Consider the following 19,676-nt stretch of genomic DNA (forward strand, 5'->3'; position numbering starts at 1 on the left):
CCCATCCCAAGTACTGGATGGAGCACCAACCATCATTCCAGAGAACACAGTTCTTCCACTGCTCCACAGCCCAATGCTGGGGGGCTTTATACCCCTCTAGCCCTGGTATTAGGCAGCATGGTGCCAATAGGTTCATATTGATCTGCTCCAGAGGACCCTATTCTATTGGCAGTGCTTCTTTGTGTGTGTGTGCATTTAACTCTGTCAGCAATGGGTGCAACTTAAAATAGCTGATATATTAGAAAGGGTGTCCACAAACATTTGGACATGTGTTGTATGTCCATGTTTACTAATGCAGAACAAACTTTTTAATGTCCTATTTCATTTCCCACTTGGCTGCATCGCAATATGGATGTGTTCTGGATCACGCAGCCCATGAAGGTGGCAGTGTGTTGGCCACCAGCTCTGGTTACTATGGCAACATTCGGCTCAAAGGCTTCTGATGGGAAGATTCTGAATCCTGATTGTTTTTTGCTTCGTGACCGTGCTGACGTAGGTGGGCCGTTCAGCATGTGTGAGTCACATAGGCCACATCACCTGTGACTCGCTCTCTCTTTCCTTCTCCAGTTTGTCCTTTGGAAGTATCGCCGGTGTTGTGGGTACACACACGTTGACGTATTCAGACTTGACAGTTGTCAGCAGTGACAGTTAGGCCAATGTTCTGCTTTGCAGATCTGCAGACTTTTACTAACAGAGCAGAGATACTCTCACTGGCCGCTTTATCAGAAACCCCTTTTCTACAGTTGCACTTTGTAGGTTTCCAGTCTCAAACCGTAGCCCATTTGTTGCTGTACAATTTCCCAGCCTCTACCCTATCCTTCAACAGAAAAGGACCACCATAGGACCACCACTGAGCAAATATTATTGGGATAGTGGACCATTTTCAACACAGCAGTGACTGTGAGATGATGGTAACAGTGTGTGTGGTTCTGGTGTAAGTGTTTATGTTAAGAGTGGGTCTTTGCTGTGCTTAGAATGGTCCACCATCCAAGTGACATCTTGTCAGTGGTGGTCTTGTGGTGGTCCCTTTTAATTCATGGACAAAGTAGAAATTGTGCAGCAACAAATGGGCTACAGTTTGAGACTGAAAACATACGAAGTGCAACTGTAGAGTAGGTGTTTCCGCTAAAAATTGGTCAGTGAGGGTGTTTCCAATGTGTCCAGTGGCAGTTCCATTTCTATACAGTTGAGGAGCAAGGTCAGGGCCTGATAAATTGTGCAGCAACAGATGGGATACAGTTTGTAACTGTAAACCTACAAATCCCTGCACCTGTATAGTAGGTTGTTCTCAGAGGTGCCAATTAAGGGGGCGGGGGTTGTGGTGGGACATGTCCACCTGCCTTTTTGATTTTGAGCAAGATCTTGTTGCAGGGTTGTGAGACAATGAAGGCATTGCCTATATCACTGGTAGCATTTTTGGGAAGACCTTTTTCTAGACTGTTTGAGTGAGGATAGGCCTCACATTTACTGTCTTAAAGGAGGCAAGCTGATCTAATAACTACAATGAATACATTGTAATTGAATGGAGATTACATGATTATCTGTGCTATGCTAATATAAGCCCCTTTCAGACATGCGCAGTAACCTGGAATTTTCCGGACATCACCCGTAGGAGCTGATTGTGCAAACGTCCAGGTCAATTGTACCAGACATTACAGCCCCTAGTGTAAGCCCCCTAGTGCAAATCTGGTATTGTCTGAGTGAGCCCATGAGTGAATGGAGCATGTGCTACACAGGCACCACAGATTGCCTTAACTACATTGATCATTTCCTGTAGTGAGAATGCATTTGAGATGGGAAATTTCCTGCTGTTCACTACATGTGTGAAGGGGCAACTCCGGATCATGTTCGGACCGGGAGGTTTTACATGAAAACGGCCATGGACAAACACATGGTAACTAAACTGATAACAGACAAAGAGTTGTAGTGTTTGTCATTCATTAAGCACATTGAGGAAACATCCAAAGTGCAGGCTAGAAAAAGTAAGTGACTTCTCTGAGAGCTAATTGGCAAAAAAAAAACTTGTTAGTGCTTTGCCTATTGAATTAAGGCACGCAAAGCCTGTCTGCTGACAAATCTTGGTTTCTGGTAACCATGCCTTGGTAGACGTCATTGAGATGCTAAAGCTGGAAAAGGCTGCAAATCACCACTTAACACCTAGGTGTACATGAATTCATGGTTAGACTGCCTACAATTCAGGAATGTCCTGGACGTCCTGCTAAGACCACTCCAAAAGCCCCTTTTAATAATACTTTTAATGACCTCATAGAAGATCATATGGGCCCATAGCTTTCTACTAATGGCTTTAAAGATTTCTGCAAATATTCTCATACTAGCTATCACTTAATTTAAATGCGGTAAATGTAAGCAATTGATATTTTGCATTTTTTATTCACCTGGTCTAACAGAAAAATTGTGGCCACTGATGATTTATTAGATGTACCTAATAAATTGGCAATGACTTTTCTTCTTCCTCTCCTTTTTCCTTTACAGCTCTTAAGCATCTGATTCAAGGATATATATAAGGTCATGATAATGTTGATTCCTATGTTGCTTCCCTCCTAGGGACAGGTACCCCAACATGACCCCTAAGTAGCCGTTCTAAACCTATGTAAATGATCTAGCACAGTAGCAGCCTGATTTGTGTGCGGCAGCAAAGTTTTCACACTTAGGTTTGAAAACTCTGATTTTTCACGCTGGATCAGAAGGCAGACAAGGCGTGACCACAACACTACATCTGTCTGATCATGTGTCCCTTCTGTCTGATATTTAAATGCGGCATCCGGTCCAGATACTCCTCAGAGCAGTCACAATGCTGCTGGGGAAGCGCATGGCTGGACTAGTCCTACTCTTTGGCCTCCTCTTCTGCTCCACAGGCCATACCTTCAACCTCACGGTGAAATGCATGCAGGACACAACAGCCTTCCTCACGGAGTTGGAGAAAGACAACCCGGATCAGTACGCTGTGCAGAGTAAGTCATACCGCTACACTGATTTTACCAATGAAGGTGGAGTAAAAGGTGGATATTGTTTTTTGTAAGTGTTGGACTGTGATATGTTCAATATTGTGATTATAGCATCGTGGTTTAGGACTGCAGGATGTAGAGTTGAATGGAATCATGGAAAATGAAATGTGTGTGAGGATGCAAGACAAAAGATGTTATTATATGAATTAATATATTCATTATAACATATACATATTTAGTGGATTTCCATATTTCCATGTAAGAATTCAAGAACTGTTTTATTATTGTTGTTGTTATTATTATTATTATTATTATTATTATTATTATTAAGCAGTAGTAGGAGTATTGTAATTATTTTTTTTATCATTATTGAAGTTTGTCTTATTGTGACTGAACAGAAATAGTACAGCAATAATATGTATGTAGCAATAAAATAATGTGGTGTCATATAAATAAATTCACACCATGAATAAATTTATCAGCTGTAGTTTTTGTGCCAGAACTTGAAATTTCATCTTTCAGTTACTTTAGAATCCTTTAGAATTTGCAAAATGTAGGTTTTATGTAGCATTCCTGCGTTTTATTTCTGCAAACCATGTGTCAAAACGAATTAAATTTAATCCAATCAAATTTAATCAAATCAAATTGATTTTATATAGCGCTTTTTTACAACCGGTGTCGTCACAAAGCAGCTTTGAAGAATCGGTGATCAGTAAAAATGTGGCTACACTGTGAGTTCAGAAACAGCATCACAATTGAAATCCATTTCACTGGCTTTATTATCATTGTTTTCCTCCATGAGGCCTTTTAATAATCACCCTCAAACCTTTCTCCTACAGTTATGCCTGATTACCATTAAAATAGGTGCTGTGATTCCTTCATGACATCATTTTTGAACATGAGAAATCTGAACAAGTTAAATACAAAGAACAGTGATCTCCAATCCGGCTCCTGCAGAATTGCCTTCCCACACACTATCGATCCAGCCCTAATCCACCCACCTAAAACAACAAATTAGCTGATTGGGGTGTGATTAAATTTTACATTTATAAAAAAAAAAAAATGGCAAACTTTAAAAAGCAAAACTAACCAAGTATGTGAAAGTTTCAAAATGATGTTTTGATAAGTTTATTATTTTTTTTATTTTGGTGTAATTTAAGGTTGAGGTGGTGCATAGGCATTATGTCACTGTGAAACAAAAGTTGTCAAAACAGCCTTTTTGAGTTCATGCTTCTCTGGGCTGGCCTGTGTTGTCTGAGCAGTGTATGACGCCTTTGGAAAGCTGGGCAGTGATGTTGAGGGGGGTAATGTGAACAGAGCTGGATCTCTGCAGGAGTGTGTGTCTGTCAAAGGCCCTGGTTTCAAAGGGCAATACTGCCAAGTCTTCCTTAAGCAGGTACACACACACACTTACCTTACATGCTCTGTGCTATACGGTGTAAATAGGTGTATAGGTGTTTCTCTGTGTTGCTGCTGCATTGTTGTGTTTCTGAGGTGTTTCTCTGTGCTGCTGCTGCAGTATTATTGTGTTTCTGAAATGTCTCTGTGCTGCTGCAGCATTATTGTGTTTCTCTGTGCTGCTGCTGCATTATTGTGTTTCTGGGGTGTTTCTCTGAGCTGCTGCAGTATTATTGTGTTTCTGAGGTGTTTCTCTGTGCTGCTGCAGTATTATTGTGTTTCTGAGGTGTTTCTCTGTGCTGCTGCAGTATTATTGTGTTTCTGATGTGTTTCTCTGTGCTGCTGCTGCATTATTGTGTTTCTGGGGTGTTTCTCTGTGCTGCTGCTGCAGTATTATTGTGTTCCTGAGGTGTTTCTCTGTGCTGCTGCAGTATTATTGTGTTTCTGAGGTGTTTCTCTGTGCTGCTGCAGCATTATTGTGTTTCTGAGGTGTTTCTCTGTGCTGCTGCAGCATTATTGTGTTTCTGAGGTGTTTCTCTGTGCTGCTGCAGCATTATTGTGTTTCTGAGGTGTTTCTCTGTGCTGCTGCAGCATTATTGTGTTTCTGAGGTGTTTCTCTGAGCTGCTGCAGTATTATTGTGTTCCTGAGGTGTTACTCTGTGCTGCTGCAATATTATTGTGTTTCTGGGGTGTCTCTCTGTGCTGCTGCAGTATTATTGTGTTTCTGACGTGTTTCTCTGTGCTGCTGCAGTATTATTGTGTTTCTGAGGTGTCTCTCTGTGCTGCTGCTGCAGTATTATTGTGTTTCTGACGTGTTTCTCTGTGCTGCTGCAGTATTATTGTGTTTCTGACGTGTTTCTCTGTGCTGCTGCAGTATTATTGTGTTTCTGGGGTGTCTCTCTGTGCTGCTGCAGTATTATTGTGTTTCTGGGGTGTCTCTCTGTGCTGCTGCTGCAGTATTATTGTGTTTCTGAGGTGTTTCTCTGTGCTGCTGCAGTATTATTGTGTTCCTGAGGTGTTTCTCTGTGCTGCTGCTGCAGTATTATTGTGTTTCTGAGGTGTTTCTTTGTGCTGCTGCAGTATTATTGTGTTTCTGAGGTGTTTCTCTGTGCTCTTTGTTTTAATATACAGGAGGAAGTGGAGTATTTTGTTGGCATTTGTGTTCCAGACTCGTGTGACGAAGAGGAAGTGAGGACATTAGTCGTTTATCGTGAGACACTGCATTTTACACTGTTACACCCTTTCCCTTGCAGTTTCCCAGTATTCCCTGCTTCATAACACCTGATTCAAATCATGAAGGACTTGATAGGATCTGATGAGTCAAAGCAGGAAATCCTGGAAACTGCAGGTCAGGGGCTTCCCAGGACTGGATTTTTATTTAAAAATGTAATTTGTTTTTTATTTAAGTTTTAGTTAATGTTTGATCCAAATGTCAATGCTTATAAAATGCTGGAATTGGCAATTTTTTATGTTTAATTAATTAGATAAAAGCTGTAAGTCACACAGGACTATGTTTAAATCATTAATTTTTTGTCATTGAAAACAATGATTCCAAACATTTGAACAAAACTGTTTTGTTCTGCCTTTATAGAAACAGGCAAACACAAGTTTGTTTAAGTTAAATTCATGTTCAGCAAAATCAAAAACTTATCTATTGAACTGCTGCATTATCTCACTGAAACAAATGTCAAATATCAAGTGTCGTAACCTTGCTAGATGTGAATGAAGCAAATAAACAGTGTGTAAGTGTTTATTACAACATGTAGGACTGAGTTCTCTGTAATCCATGCTTCCTGTGTGTGTGTGTGTGTGTGTGTGTGTGTGTGTGTGTGTGTGTTCAGAAGCATTTGAATGGGGTCACACCTCTCTCATTCCTCCTGTGCCTGCTCTGTTAATATCTGATCCCTCATTGGGTATTTTTATGACTCAGTGTATCAGCAACAACATCACACCCGACCTGTCTGCTGTAGTCTGCCTGTGAGTATACACACACACACACACACACACACACATACACACACACACACACGGCACACACACCTAAACACAAGGCACACACACCTAAACACAAGGCACATACAGACACAGCAATCCATGTCTTTAGACAAATTAATCCAAATGCTCAGGCTGCTTTAGTGGCTTCAAATCATCCATATTTAGCCAAAACTTACAATTTATATATAGCAATATATAAAGAGAATACACAGAATATATAAACTTCCTGTATAACCAACATATACAGCTCTGAAAAAAATTAAGAGACCATCTGATTAGTTTTCTTAAATTTGCATCTCTACATGTATTGCAGCCTTTATATTCCAGGCATTTCATCAAACAAAGCTGAGGTACCTGAATTTGCAGACTATGAAAAGCATAAAATCCCAACAGCAATGTGAAAGACTACCGGCCAAGACAGAAAAGCTGTGATTGGCAGTCGAGGTTATTTCACCATAGTGATTTTTCTAATATTATTACTGTGTTGTTTAAATTTGAATAATAACTTCTTTACATTAGAATTATTATAATCATTTCTTTGCATCATTTGAGCAGTTGTTTTTGAGCAGTTGTGATTTCTGCAAATAAATGCTCTAAATAGTAATGTTTGTATTTGGAATTTAGGGGAAATGTTGTCCATGGTTTATGAAATACAACACAAATGTTAATTTCCCTAAACACACTGCCTATAAATAGTAAAACCAGAGGAACTGATCATGTAGGGTGGTCTCTTCATTTGTTCTGCAGCTGTATTTGTCATATATTGAATTATATGTTGGTGTTGCACAACAGAAACCACCACTACCAGCCAGTGAGCTACATCACCATTTGGGAGACTGGGTTTCGATTCCCAGTCTGGGTGACTATACTGCTGCACTACACCAATAAGAGTCCTTGGTCAAGACTCCTAACACTGCATTGGCCCACCTCTGTAATACGAGTAACCTTTATCAGTAAATTCTGCCCAATATAAAAAATAACAACTGTGAAAATGAAAGTATAGTACATTAAAGTGGCAAAAATGCCATAAAAAATGGAGATACATGTTTTTTGCAGGAGATATATAGCAAAGATGGCTATATGTATATTGTACCAAAACAGTCACCATAACATTCGGTAGGCCAGATGTAAAAACTGTGTGTGTGTGTTTTTCTCAGGTGTGTGTGTGTCCTGATGATGGCTCTGCCTCTCATTGCATCCGTCTATGTGGCAGTAGACAGGCGGAGGAGCCAGAGAGAGGTCAGGCCAGGGGTCGACTCAGCCCTTCTCTCAAAAACCAACCAATATGGAACGCTGCTGGCCAACGGCTCACCCAATCAGAGCAAAGAATGCATTTCACTAAGAGACACTACAGCAGCACAGGACAGCAGTGAAGAAAGGGACCAGGGCGGCAGCACAATGAGCAAGTACACGTGCACACACACACACACACACACACACACACACACCACATATACATACAGTATTATTCCTGACTATTTTTACTAGTTAACTTTTTATATACTGTAGACACACTCACCAAGCACTTTATGCTATTAGGAGGACCTGTTCACCTACTTCCTCATGCAATTATCCAACCAGCCAATCGTGTGGCAGCAGTGCAAAGCGTAAAATCATGCAAATTCAGGTAATATTATTTCTCATCAGAATTAGGGAGGAAATGCAATCTCAGTGATTTTGTGCATGGTTTGATTTGTTGGTGCCAGACAGGCTGGTTTTTTAGATTTTCAGCACGACAGTCTCTAGGGTTCTCTCAGAATGGTGTAATAAAGAAAACACATCCAGTGAGCGTCGGTTCTGCAGACAGGAACGCCTAGAATGTGTAGATGAGGGAGGACAATAGAGAACGGACAGACTACAGTAACACTCTACAATTGCAGTGAGCAGAAAAGCATCTCCGAATGTGATGGCAACAGCTTGAATCCATGGACACAGTGTGACTTGTGTTAGCGGTCCAGGCTTGTGGCGGTGGTGTAAAGACGATGGGGATGTTTTTCTGGGACACTTTGGGACCGTTGAGTATTGGTACTGACCATGTGCATCCCTTCATGCCACCATTTACCCATTTTCTAGTGGCTGGGCAGAGGACAAAAGGTTGCCTCAAATTGGTTTTATGAGCATGACAAGGAGGTCAATGTTCCTCAGTGACCAGTGAACACCTTGTAGTTGTAGAATGTAGCATGAAGGTGCGTACATTAGCCCACCTCTGTAATAAAAGTAACCTAAGAAATTTGAGACATATATTTTAGCCATTTACCGACATATACATGTGTAGCACATACAGTATGTCAATAATAATATGTATATATATATATATATATATATATATATAAAATAATACAGGACAATTGTTGCCAAAACAGCAGCAGCTTTACATGAGGACTTTTAATAGCAGTCAAAGTGAACAGATTTTTACAAAAGTAATTTTTCTATTGGTCTGTTCATCAGGAAATTCAGTCCAATATATATATATATATAAAGAAACAACTGCAAGTTAAAGTGTAGTATAGTGGCATAAACGCCAAAAATGGAGATACATGTTTTTGCCACTATGGTTCAGAATTTTAAAGGAATTGAGGCTGTTTTGAGAGAAAAAGGAGGCCCTGCCTGGTAATTAGTTTAGCCTCCTATTAAAGTGCCTGTTAGTGTTGAGTGTTGTCTCTTGACTGGTTGTGTGAACACCTATTTTAGTAGTACACATTACAATAGAAACCTATTCTCTCTCTCTCTCTCTCTCTCTCTCTCTCTCTCTCTCTCTCTCTCTCTCTCTCGCTCTCTCAGGCCGTCTCCTGCAGTATGTGCATTGTTTTTCCGTGCAGGTCAGCAGCGTCAGTGTTTTTAACACTTCGAGCGTTGGACGCAGTTACTCCTCCCTGAACGGGATCCGTATTCTCAGTCTGCTGTGGATAATCTGTGGTCACACTGTCCAACTCAGCGCCTGGAGCAGCCTCGGTCAGCCCAAGCTTGAGGAAAGAGAAAGGAGAGAAAGTGATAAATGGAATAAAGAAACTAAAGGAACAACTAAAGAAAGCATTACTCAGAATCACCCCATAAGAAGGGAATAAAAAATAAGCTATATACATTGTATGTCCAAATATTTGTGGACACCCACATTCAGCTCACACAAATGCTCACACACAAAGCATGTCTAGCTCCTGTGAAGACATACTGCCAATAGATTAGGACTCTCTGGGGCAGATGAACATGAACTTATTGGCACAATGCTGCCTAATGCCAGGCGTGGGCTAGAAAGGGTGTGAAGGCCCCCCAGCATTAAGCTGTGAAGCAGTGGAACTGTGTTCTCTGGGATGATGGTGCTCCATCCAGTATTTCGTGGAAAAGACTAGTGTGTTTATTAAGTTGTCTAATTTATTTATTGTATGAGGCACTAATTTCGATTAGGAAGGGAAACTGTGTGACTCTGTACAGTTGCTTTGCGTTAATATTTGGATAACCTCGGGTGCAGGACTACAGTGTAAAATGATTGCCTGTGCATGAATGAACTGTTTGCGTTGTGTCCAGATAACGATAAGCGATGGAGACAAGCTGTCCAGAGCAGCCCTCTCTATGTGTTCGCCTTCAGCGGACCAGTCTACCTGGCTGTGGACACTTTCCTGTTGCTTGGGTAAGATGCACAAAGCCCTAGAATCCGTAATGTCCGCCTGACCTTGCAGCAGAGAAAACTGTAAGAACGATCGACAACGGCAGCTCAAAGATGTCTCTGTCTAACGTAGGCCTCTAAATCAGCATGGATTGATTTGCCTTATACGTTTGTTTGTTTGTGCCAGTGGTCTCCTCAGCGCTAAGTCTCTACTCACCTCCATCCAGAGGTCGGAAAACACTCTCAGCCTCCGCCTGGTCGCCCACTTCCTCTTTAAGAGGTTCAAAAGGTCTAGTATATTAACAATCACATCTTGTTGAACTTCTTAGGTACAGTGTATGTATAATTATGAAGATTACACCAAACCAACCTGCTTGGAACTGGGTCTGTGTCTGGCTAGAAACCTCAGTAAAATTGTGTGTGTGTGTGATTGTGTGTACAGGATCCAGCCCCTGCACCTCTTCATCGTATGTCTGATCATCTCCCTCTTCTCGCTGCTCCAGAGAGGAGTTTTCTGGTTCATGGCAGAGGATGAAATCCTCAATTGTAAGAAGTACTGGTGGTCCAACCTGCTGCTCATCAACAACCTCTTTACCATCACTGACATAGTATGACTCTGAGAACGGGTATCTGTCTGTCTGTCTGTCTGTCTACACTTTATGTCCAAATGTTTGTGGACACCCCTTCTAATGATTGCGTTCAGCTACTTTATGTTGCACCCATTGCTGACACACAGCTTGTCTAGCCCCTGAGGAGTACTGTAAAGGGACCCTTTACATTGGGCCCTATGGAGCACATAAACATGAACCTGCGGTCACCATGTCTAATGCCAGGCTGACCAGTAGAGACAGTTACTCCAACAAAAGTAATTTCAGACAGAGACAAAGACAAACACAGTCACATTACCACAAAAACCTTGGCCTTTATACACAGTTGTACAGTGAACACACATGTCCGGAGCGGTGGGCAGCCCTTGCTGCAGCACCTAGGGAACAGATAGGGTCAAGGGCCTTACTTAAGGGCAGTGGCAGCTTTGTGAACCCTGTCATTATTTATTCACTAACCTGGTGCTCTAACCACTGAGCCGCCAGCAAATAATATATATATATATATATATATAACATATAGTGTATCTATCAATCTGCCAGTCAGCCAGTCAAATGTCTACAGAGGTTCCTGTAGCTGATTCATCCACTATTTTGTCTAAACTTTACAATTGTATGCTGTACATGATCCCTTATACAATATTTAAACTTGCTTTATGTATGTATATATATATATATATATATATATATATATATATATATATAATATTTCTGTGTCTCTGTGTGTCTGCTATTCTGTATAAATGAAAACGTCCTCTCTGTTTCACTGAAGTGTGCTCCTTGGACCTGGTACCTCTCCATTGATTTCCAGTTCTATGTGACGACACCTCTGCTCATTTTTCTCTACAGACTGTGAGTGCACTGTGTTTTGCATGTAAGAACTTCCAGAAAACCAATCAGTGTTCTATGTTTGTTAAAAGTAATGATATGCTAATCTTTATGTTTCAGGAATAAATATGTGCTGCTTGGTGTGGCCTTCGCTCTGTTGGTCATGTCGAGCTTGGCTGGGGCTCTAATCACTGCGTTTCTACACCTGCCTGTACACCAGCCCACAACTCTGTATGAAAAACAGACACTGCTCTTTCATTAGTAGCATGTTGACTTTAATCTCTAGTGTGGCATGACGCTGTATTTAGGGACGTTCACTGTTGGCTGATTATTGATTATATTAGTAACAGAGTGATCTGTTAATTATTTTATTGATTAATGGACTAATCTGAATGACATGCAGACAGCATTTAACACATGCAGGGCTTATGTGCAGTGTCATCAGTGGTGACAGTGCTAGTTTAGTGTGGAGCCAGTTGTACCATTGCAACTGCATGCATTGTGTCAATGTCTGTGGACACCTGTTTTAATGAATGCATTCAGCTACTTTAAGTTGCACTCATTGCTGACACAGATGTGCAAATGCACACACACACAGATTGCCTAGTCCCAGTAAAGACGTATTGCCAATAGAATAGGACTCTCAACATGAAGCAAATATGAACCTTTTGACACTCTGCCTAATTCTAAATGTGGGGTATAGGGGGAGGGGGGTATAAGTCCCCCAGCATTGAGCTGTGGAGCAGTGAAACTGTGTTCTCTGGATTAGTCTTTGGTGCTCCGCTAACCCTCTTGATAACCTCCTGAACGCTCTTGTCGCTGAATGTAGCTGAATTCTCACAGCAATGCTCCAAGATCTAGTAGAAAGCCTTTTCTTCTGGACAGTAAAGACAGTTACTCCAACAATAGCAGGATCAACTCTTTGTTAATACCCTTGATTTTGAAAGAAATGAATGAACAGGTGTCCCGATACTTTTGTCCAGTTATATACCTTGTTGTATTAGCATTTAATACACAATTGGGATCATACCCCAATTTCTCCCAAAGCCACCTTCGCATTTTGTCATTTTGCTAGCCTGGCCTAGAGCCTTCACTAGTGGATTTGGGGATTTTGGGGATTTTGGAAGTGGACCATTTTATTGTCATTAATTTGAAATTCTTGCCAAGCTAAATATGCTGGTCAAAACTAACTAGCAGTTAATCCTGCTATAGTACAAAAACATAGTAAGGTCAATCTAGCCAATTAACATCAAACTCTATAGTAAGATGGACACTAATGGACACTCCAACATCACATCCATATATGCTTATTGAACATCTAATTCCAAAACCATGGCTATTAACATGGAGCTGAACCTCCTGCCATCCCTTTCCTGCAGGAAACAGCCTCTATTTTTCTGAGAAGACTTGACGCTAGATTTAGCGTTACTGAGGTCAGGCACTGATGTTGGAAACTGGATTTCAGTCCATCTCAAATGTGTTACATGACCATGTTCTATTACCAGTGTTAATTTATGAAGATTGCAATGGTGTGTGGCTGCAGTAGCTCCACACAGGGGTGTCCACATACTTTCGACCATGCTTCATAATGTAAGTGAGCCCAATTTAGCCAAAATAGCTTATTTTCATCTGTGGTAGTATGAGGTTAAAGTGGACCAATCAATACTCAACGGTATAATTTAGCCTAATCAGGCCTGACTTGAGCAAACCGTAGAAGTGTTTTTCTACAGAAAGTAATCAATGCAGGTCACTGTGACCTATTCAGACTGGTCAGTGACTTCACATAGCTTATAATCTACCTGAATGACTGAATGTCCGTCTGTCTATCTGTGTCACTCTTGCTGCTTGTCGTTGTTCCCCCTCTCAGGGCATATGAGAGCTACTTTCAGTATTACTACAACAAACCCTACACCAGATATGGTCCGTATCTGCTTGGCGTCCTTGCCGGACTTTACATGGCGACCAAGAAAGAAGCGCTGTTAAAGAAGCAGGTAAAGCACAAAAAAAATGGATGGAAAATTGTAATGAAGGATTGCTCTAATGGGGTTAAATAACCACCAAACAAACTGGGAGAAATGGTGTATTTCCTAAAATAAGTGCAAGGGTGGCAATATTTTTGGCCATTTTGTTGAATTTTTCAGTGGCAGGCAGCTGCTGGCTGGTTAATCTCTCTGTCGGTCATGGCTCTGCTGGTGGCTTTGGCTTATGTGCTGCGAGACGTCCCGGCCCAGGCCTCACTCACCCATGCAGTTTATCAGGGGCTCCATCGCTCTCTGTGGGCTCTTGCTGTGGTCTGGATCATCCTGGCCTGTGAGGAGGGCTATGGAGGTATGGTAAAACACTGAAGGGATGTGTTATAGGGTTGTGGGGAGGGTGGGGGACATATTAACACATCTTGGGGGCATCTTAACAACAGAGTGATTGTTTTTGACTCATTCAGATTTACTTTATGATTGAGCAGAACTGGGATGCCAGCTGTGTTCACTCTCTCTCTCTCTCTCTCTCTCTGCAGGGTTTGTGAACAGGATTTTGTCTCTGAGTGTGTGGATTCCTCTGTCGAACATCAGTTTTGCCTGTTATTTGATCCACCCCATCCTCATTTTGCTCTACAACAGCAAGCAGGAGACCCCAATCCACTATACTGATCTTAATTTCGTGAGTATACAACCAAATAGTGACTTAAGCACAAATACACTAAATGGACAAAAGTATTGGGACACCTGCTCATTCATGGTTTCTTTCAAAATCATGGGGCATTAATTTTTTAGGAGTTTATCATGCTTTTGTTAGAGTAACTGTCTCTACTGTCCAATGAAGAAGGCCTTCTAGTAGATTTTAGAGCACTGCTCTGAGGATTTGATTGCATTCAGTGAGAATGGGATGTTGGATGATCACCACCTCACCTCATTCCCAACTCCACAACTCATCCCAAATGGTCTGGAAGAGTCTCCATCTGCTATACAGCTCAATGATGGTGGGCTTTTTACCCCTCTAGCCCACACCTCATTTTTATTAGGCCTGGTTCATGTTTATCTGTAGCAGCAATGGGTGCAGCTTAAAGTAGCTGAAGACCTTCATTAGAAAGAGTGTCCACAAACATTTGGACATGTAGTGTAGAACAAGCAAAGGTCTCCAGTAATGGGAAACATGTAGTCCAGCCTTAGGAGAACAGAGCGTATTGTTTTGAGGACTTGATGAAGAAAAATGATGCAGTCGCTGGGAGCAGGTTTTCTTAGATAATCTGTAGCAGACCTACATGGCTGCCGTGATTGCACTGTGTTTTAAGTAAGTGAGGTGATTTGACAGCTTAAAGGGTGAAATAAGGTCATTCTTTTTGTACATAATCGTTTTTTAAACATTTCACTTTGCTCTCCATCTCTCTCTCTTTCTCTCCAGCTGTACCTGTTCCTGGGCCACTTGTTGCTGACCGTAGTGCTGGGCTTTGCTCTGACCGTGCTGATTGAGAAGCCTTTTCTGTTTCTGAGAAAAGCTAAAGGATAAGTGTGGACTTTGATGGGGTTGATTTTAAGGATCAGTATATTAGAATAAAATTAAACCAAATCACATGACTGTCAAATTAACTGGTCCTTTTACAAGATATCACACTTATCTTTTTCATGGCTCTGGTAGTTTTCCTGAAGTATTTCTGTTCAACGGCAGGGAGTGCAAATTCTCTCCACCACATCAGGACTCCAAAGCCTAGACACTGCAACGTAAACATACAAATTAAATGACTGTTCGCACCATGTTGTCTTTATGGCTAATAGATTGTATGTCAATTATTAAAACACAAAACAAGCAGCTTTATTAATGATATATTTAGTATTCATTTTCTTGCCATGTGGCATGTGCCAGAAAACGACTGTAGTACGGGTACAAGTGATGGTGTTTGTCACAGAATGTTGGTGTTTTTTGGGATAGTATTAATGGTAATGATGGTATTGATGGTAATGATGATGGTGTTAGGTATTGGTTGAGAGTGATGGTGTTTGATGGAGAATGATGGTGTTAGATGGAGAATGGTGGTGTAAGGTGTTGGTTGAGAGTGATGGTGTTTGATGGAGAATAATGGTGTAAGGTGTTGGTTGAGAGTGATGGTGTTTGATGGAGAATGATAGTGTTTGGTGTTGGTTGAGAGTGATGTTTGATGGAGAATTATGGTGTTAGATGGAGAATGATAGTGTTCGGTGTTGGCTGAGAGTGATGGTGTTTGATGGAGAATGGTGGTGTTTCATGGACAATGATGGTGTTTTATGGAGAATGATGGTGTTTCATGGAGAGTGATGGTGTTTGATGGAGAATAATGGTGTTAGGTGGAGGCTGAGAGTGATGGTGTTTGATGGAGAATGGTGGTGTTTCATGGACATTGATGGTGTTTTATAAAGAATGATGGTGTTTGATAGAGAGTGATGGTGTTTGATGGAGAATTATGGTGTTTGATGGAGAATGGTGGTGTTTCATGGACAATGATGGTGTTTTATGGAGAATGATGGTGTTTGATGGAGAGTGATGGTGTTTGATGGAGAATGGTGGTGTTTCATGGACAATGATGGTGTTTTATGGAGAATGATGGTGTTTGATGGAGAGTAATGGTGTTTGAGGGAGAATTATGGTGTTAGATGGAGAATGGTGGTGTAAGGTGTTGGTTGAGAGTGATGGTGTTTGATGGAGAATAATGGTGTTAGGTGTTGGTTGAGAGTGATGGTGTTTGATGGAGAATGATAGTGTTTGGTGTTGGTTGAGAGTGATGGTGTTTGATGGAGAATTATGGTGTTAGATGGAGAATGATAGTGTTCGGTGTTGGCTGAGAGTGATGGTGTTTGATGGAGAATGATAGTGTTTGGTGTTGGTTGAGAGTGATGGTGTTTGATGGAGAATTATGGTGTTAGATGGAGAATGATAGTGTTCGGTGTTGGCTGAGAGTGATGGTGTTTGATGGAGAATGGTGGTGTTTCATGGACAATGATGGTGTTTTATGGAGAATGATGGTGTTTGATGGAGAGTGATGGTGTTAGGTGGAGAATGTTGGTGTTAGGTGGAGAATGATAGTGTTAGGTGTTGGCTGAGAGTGATGGTGTTTGATGGAGAATGGTGGTGTTTCATGGACAATGATGGTGTTTTATGGAGAGTGATGGTGTTTGATGGAGAATGATGGTGTTAGGTGGAGAGCCACAGTATTAGAGGATCATGGTATATGTTGAAGAATGAATATATTTGCTGGGTATTTGTTGTTGAGTGTTTATGTTTATGCCCTCTGGTGGTTTTGAACACTTTCCCTCACTCCTGAACCTCCAGCACTCTGTTGAAGTTAACTTGTTCAGCCTGGCTTGTACACTTTGATTCCTGCTGGGTTTCTGATTAGGAACAAAGAAGTGTTTTGATTCATGTCTGCCTGTAATGGGGCATTACTCACACACAGCAGGCCTCAACGCATATCTCATACGAAACTGACCAGCATAATCAGCCTCAAGAGGCCATTTAGCCATTTAGCTATTTAAGATCAAGTGATTTCAGAAGGATGTAATTTAGTGTTTCTGAAGTTCTGTGCTGCTCTGTGATCCATATAGGCTGGCTGTGTTTGTCTGTCTGACTAAAGGTGCATTTCTCATCTCCTGATTGCTCTCAAAGCTTAATCTCCCAAGAAGATTATACCAACTACAGCTTTACTGTCTCAGAAAATAGTGAAGGTGAGATTTAGCTTCAGCCTTAAAATATAAATACACATTCAAACAATGATGATGAAGGAGCTGTTTTGTGTGTGAGTTGAGCCTGAGATGATTGACATGGGAAACTGCCCCTGGCTATAAAAACATTAACAGGATTCATTTTGGTCTAAGGAGTACAGTTTTCATGGCACTACTTTGCTTTGGTTTATTTTTTGCAAGCTCATGTGCTGCACTAGGATGGCCTTTAATACATTGCTTTTAGAGTTGTAGACTACAAGCAGGATTCATCCTAAATGCTGTAAACTGATCGCTTGCTTATACTGCGTGCTTGTTGTTTCACCCACGCTACACAAAACAGGTTATTATAAACAGGTCATATAATCATCATACTGTGGTTGATTACAAGGGTGTGCACTACTTGATCCCACGATGAGGCCTGAATGCTGATGGTTTTACCTCTGCTGAAGGATGGCCTGTCTAGTATGTCAGTGCCCTCTGGTGGCTGGACTGGAGAAGAACACATTGGAAAAAAAAACTATGTGTTGATTGATGTGACATTTTTTTAGTGAATTGTGTACAGCCTTTCCACATAAAATACATAAAACATATGATATCAATAAACATATATGATTGTAATAAACTTATGATATCAATACAGTGTTGTTTGTAGTTAACCCTTTAAAGCCTGAACATCAAACAACGGTGAGAAAATATAAATTCCTATTATATATATATATATATATATATATATATATATATATATATATATATATATATATATATATATATAGTATAAATTCTTATTTGACCATTACATTATTTAAAAAAAGTAATTAAACAACAAATTGTCAATATGAATATTTAATATTAAATACATTTGAATATATTTATATATTTATATATATATATAATATATATAATATAATATATATAAATATTTATTACATCTGAAATTTCTTGCTCACAGTAGTGTTTTAAAACAAACTAAAAACATACAGAAAAGTGGTTTATTATATAAATTGAATTACTTTTAATATTTATAATAAACAATACATTCTGTATATATAGAAATACATATATTAAAAATATATGTATATACACAGTAGAGCTGTATATCATTCTCCAATAACAGAACAACACCAAGAGCAAGAGAATAAAGTTATAATAATAAATTCAATGCAAAATGTATTTCTTTAGAACTTTTTACAACAAATCTGGTCACAAAGCAGTTTTGCAGACATCCGGGTCCACGGTTCAAGTCAAAGGTATAAAAAGTTTAAAAATTACGAAAAAGTTAATATCTGGAAAAAAGTTATTACATTGTTAATATGTATATGAAGAAATTATATAGAATGGCATAATAAATGGTCATGTACGATAAAGTTATAATAAAGTTAATAACGTGGCACCACAGGTAGCGCATGTGTCGCACAGCTCCAGGGGCCTGCCTTGCGCCCAGTGCTTCTGGGTGGACTCCGGGCTCATAGAAACTATGACTAGAAAGAAGCTGATTAGATGATGAATGGATGGTCATGGAAGTTATGATTATTTGATTATATGTGGAAGTATTGTATAATACTAGTAATATCTAGATAACTTTATAATACACATAGCTACAACAAATGTATAATATATATAATGAAGCCATATAAAATGTCTAGAATAAAGTTTAGATAATATCTAAAATAATCCAGGATGAAGTTAAAGGGTTTTTCTTGCGACTTACAAGGTAACTCGTATCACAGAGGTGGGCCATTGTAGTGATAGGAGTCCTGCCCAAAGACTCTAATTGGTGCACTGCAGCAGTGTCACCCATACTAGGAATTGAACCCCAGTCTCGCACATGGTGTGGTAACTCACTGGCATGAAGTTTTGTTATCCGCTGCACCAACCAACCACCATCATTATTTCAAAGTAAGACATATAGTAGTGAATTTAATATCCATAATAAAGGTATGACTTTATTTCCAATACACATAGAGCCCCTTTTACTTCAGCTCCAACAACATTTTCCCTCGGTGTCCTACAACTGTAAAGCAATTCTCCACTCACTGATGAAAGCACAGTACAATCAGAAGAGTAGAATAATGACGCAGCGTCAAAACAGGCCGCCTGACTGCTGGCCTCCATCAAGAGGGGTCAGAGGTCAAACAGCAGGTGTGTTTGACCTCAGGGTGCGCTGTGAGAGTGGAGCGGCTATTTCTGTGAGCGTGTAAGAGCAGTAGTCTGGATGGATGATACAACTTAATAGGTTGTGTAATAGCACTGCGCTGAGAGTGTGAGACTGTGGGGGATTCCCCTATTGTGGGATAAATGATACGCTTTATTATTGATTCAACCCTTTTTTCCAAACACTGGTTGGTTCTTGTTCATAAGTCTTATTCTGACTCATTTTCCTCCAGTTTCATCAATAAAGAGTGTGACAATACTTCTGCAGGTTCTTCAGCTTACAGGGTGTTCGCACTAACTGTTCAAAGAAGTGCAAAGCAGCTGGTCTTCCTGTAGGTTTGCAGGTGTGATGGTATATGAGGCACGAGCACACACTGAAGGCCCATGTCATTTCTTGCACTTTCTGTATTAATTGAACACTAGATTGGTCATCTGTGAATCTTGCCAT

At 40.4% G+C, this 19,676-nt stretch overlaps 1 protein-coding gene across 3 annotated transcripts; it reads left to right on the plus strand.

Moving 5' to 3' along the window:
* Window positions 1–2,812: 2,812 nt before the first annotated feature.
* oacyl (O-acyltransferase like) lies at window positions 2,813–15,200 on the plus strand. Of its 3 annotated transcripts, none has more exons than XM_072662636.1 (15): window positions 2,813–2,972; window positions 4,229–4,362; window positions 5,496–5,574; window positions 6,206–6,341; window positions 7,517–7,761; window positions 9,141–9,311; window positions 9,882–9,984; window positions 10,148–10,249; window positions 10,403–10,568; window positions 11,338–11,417; window positions 11,514–11,624; window positions 13,261–13,384; window positions 13,535–13,721; window positions 13,906–14,048; window positions 14,790–15,200. In XM_072662636.1, the coding sequence occupies exons 1-15, from the start codon at window positions 2,813–2,815 to the stop codon at window positions 14,892–14,894; spliced, it is 2,046 nt and encodes a 681-aa protein (XP_072518737.1). In that variant the 3' UTR covers window positions 14,895–15,200. The 3 variants fall into 3 exon arrangements, with proteins under 3 accessions (XP_072518737.1, XP_072518738.1, XP_072518739.1); XM_072662637.1 differs by having other exon boundaries at window positions 2,817–2,972; window positions 6,209–6,341; XM_072662638.1 differs by lacking the exons at window positions 2,813–2,972; window positions 4,229–4,362; window positions 5,496–5,574 and adding an exon at window positions 5,649–5,712.
* The last annotated feature ends 4,476 nt before the right edge of the window (window positions 15,201–19,676 follow it).

This window comes from Salminus brasiliensis, chromosome 18 (assembly GCF_030463535.1).
Source record: "Salminus brasiliensis chromosome 18, fSalBra1.hap2, whole genome shotgun sequence".
Classification (NCBI taxonomy): Eukaryota; Metazoa; Chordata; class Actinopteri; order Characiformes; family Bryconidae; genus Salminus; species Salminus brasiliensis.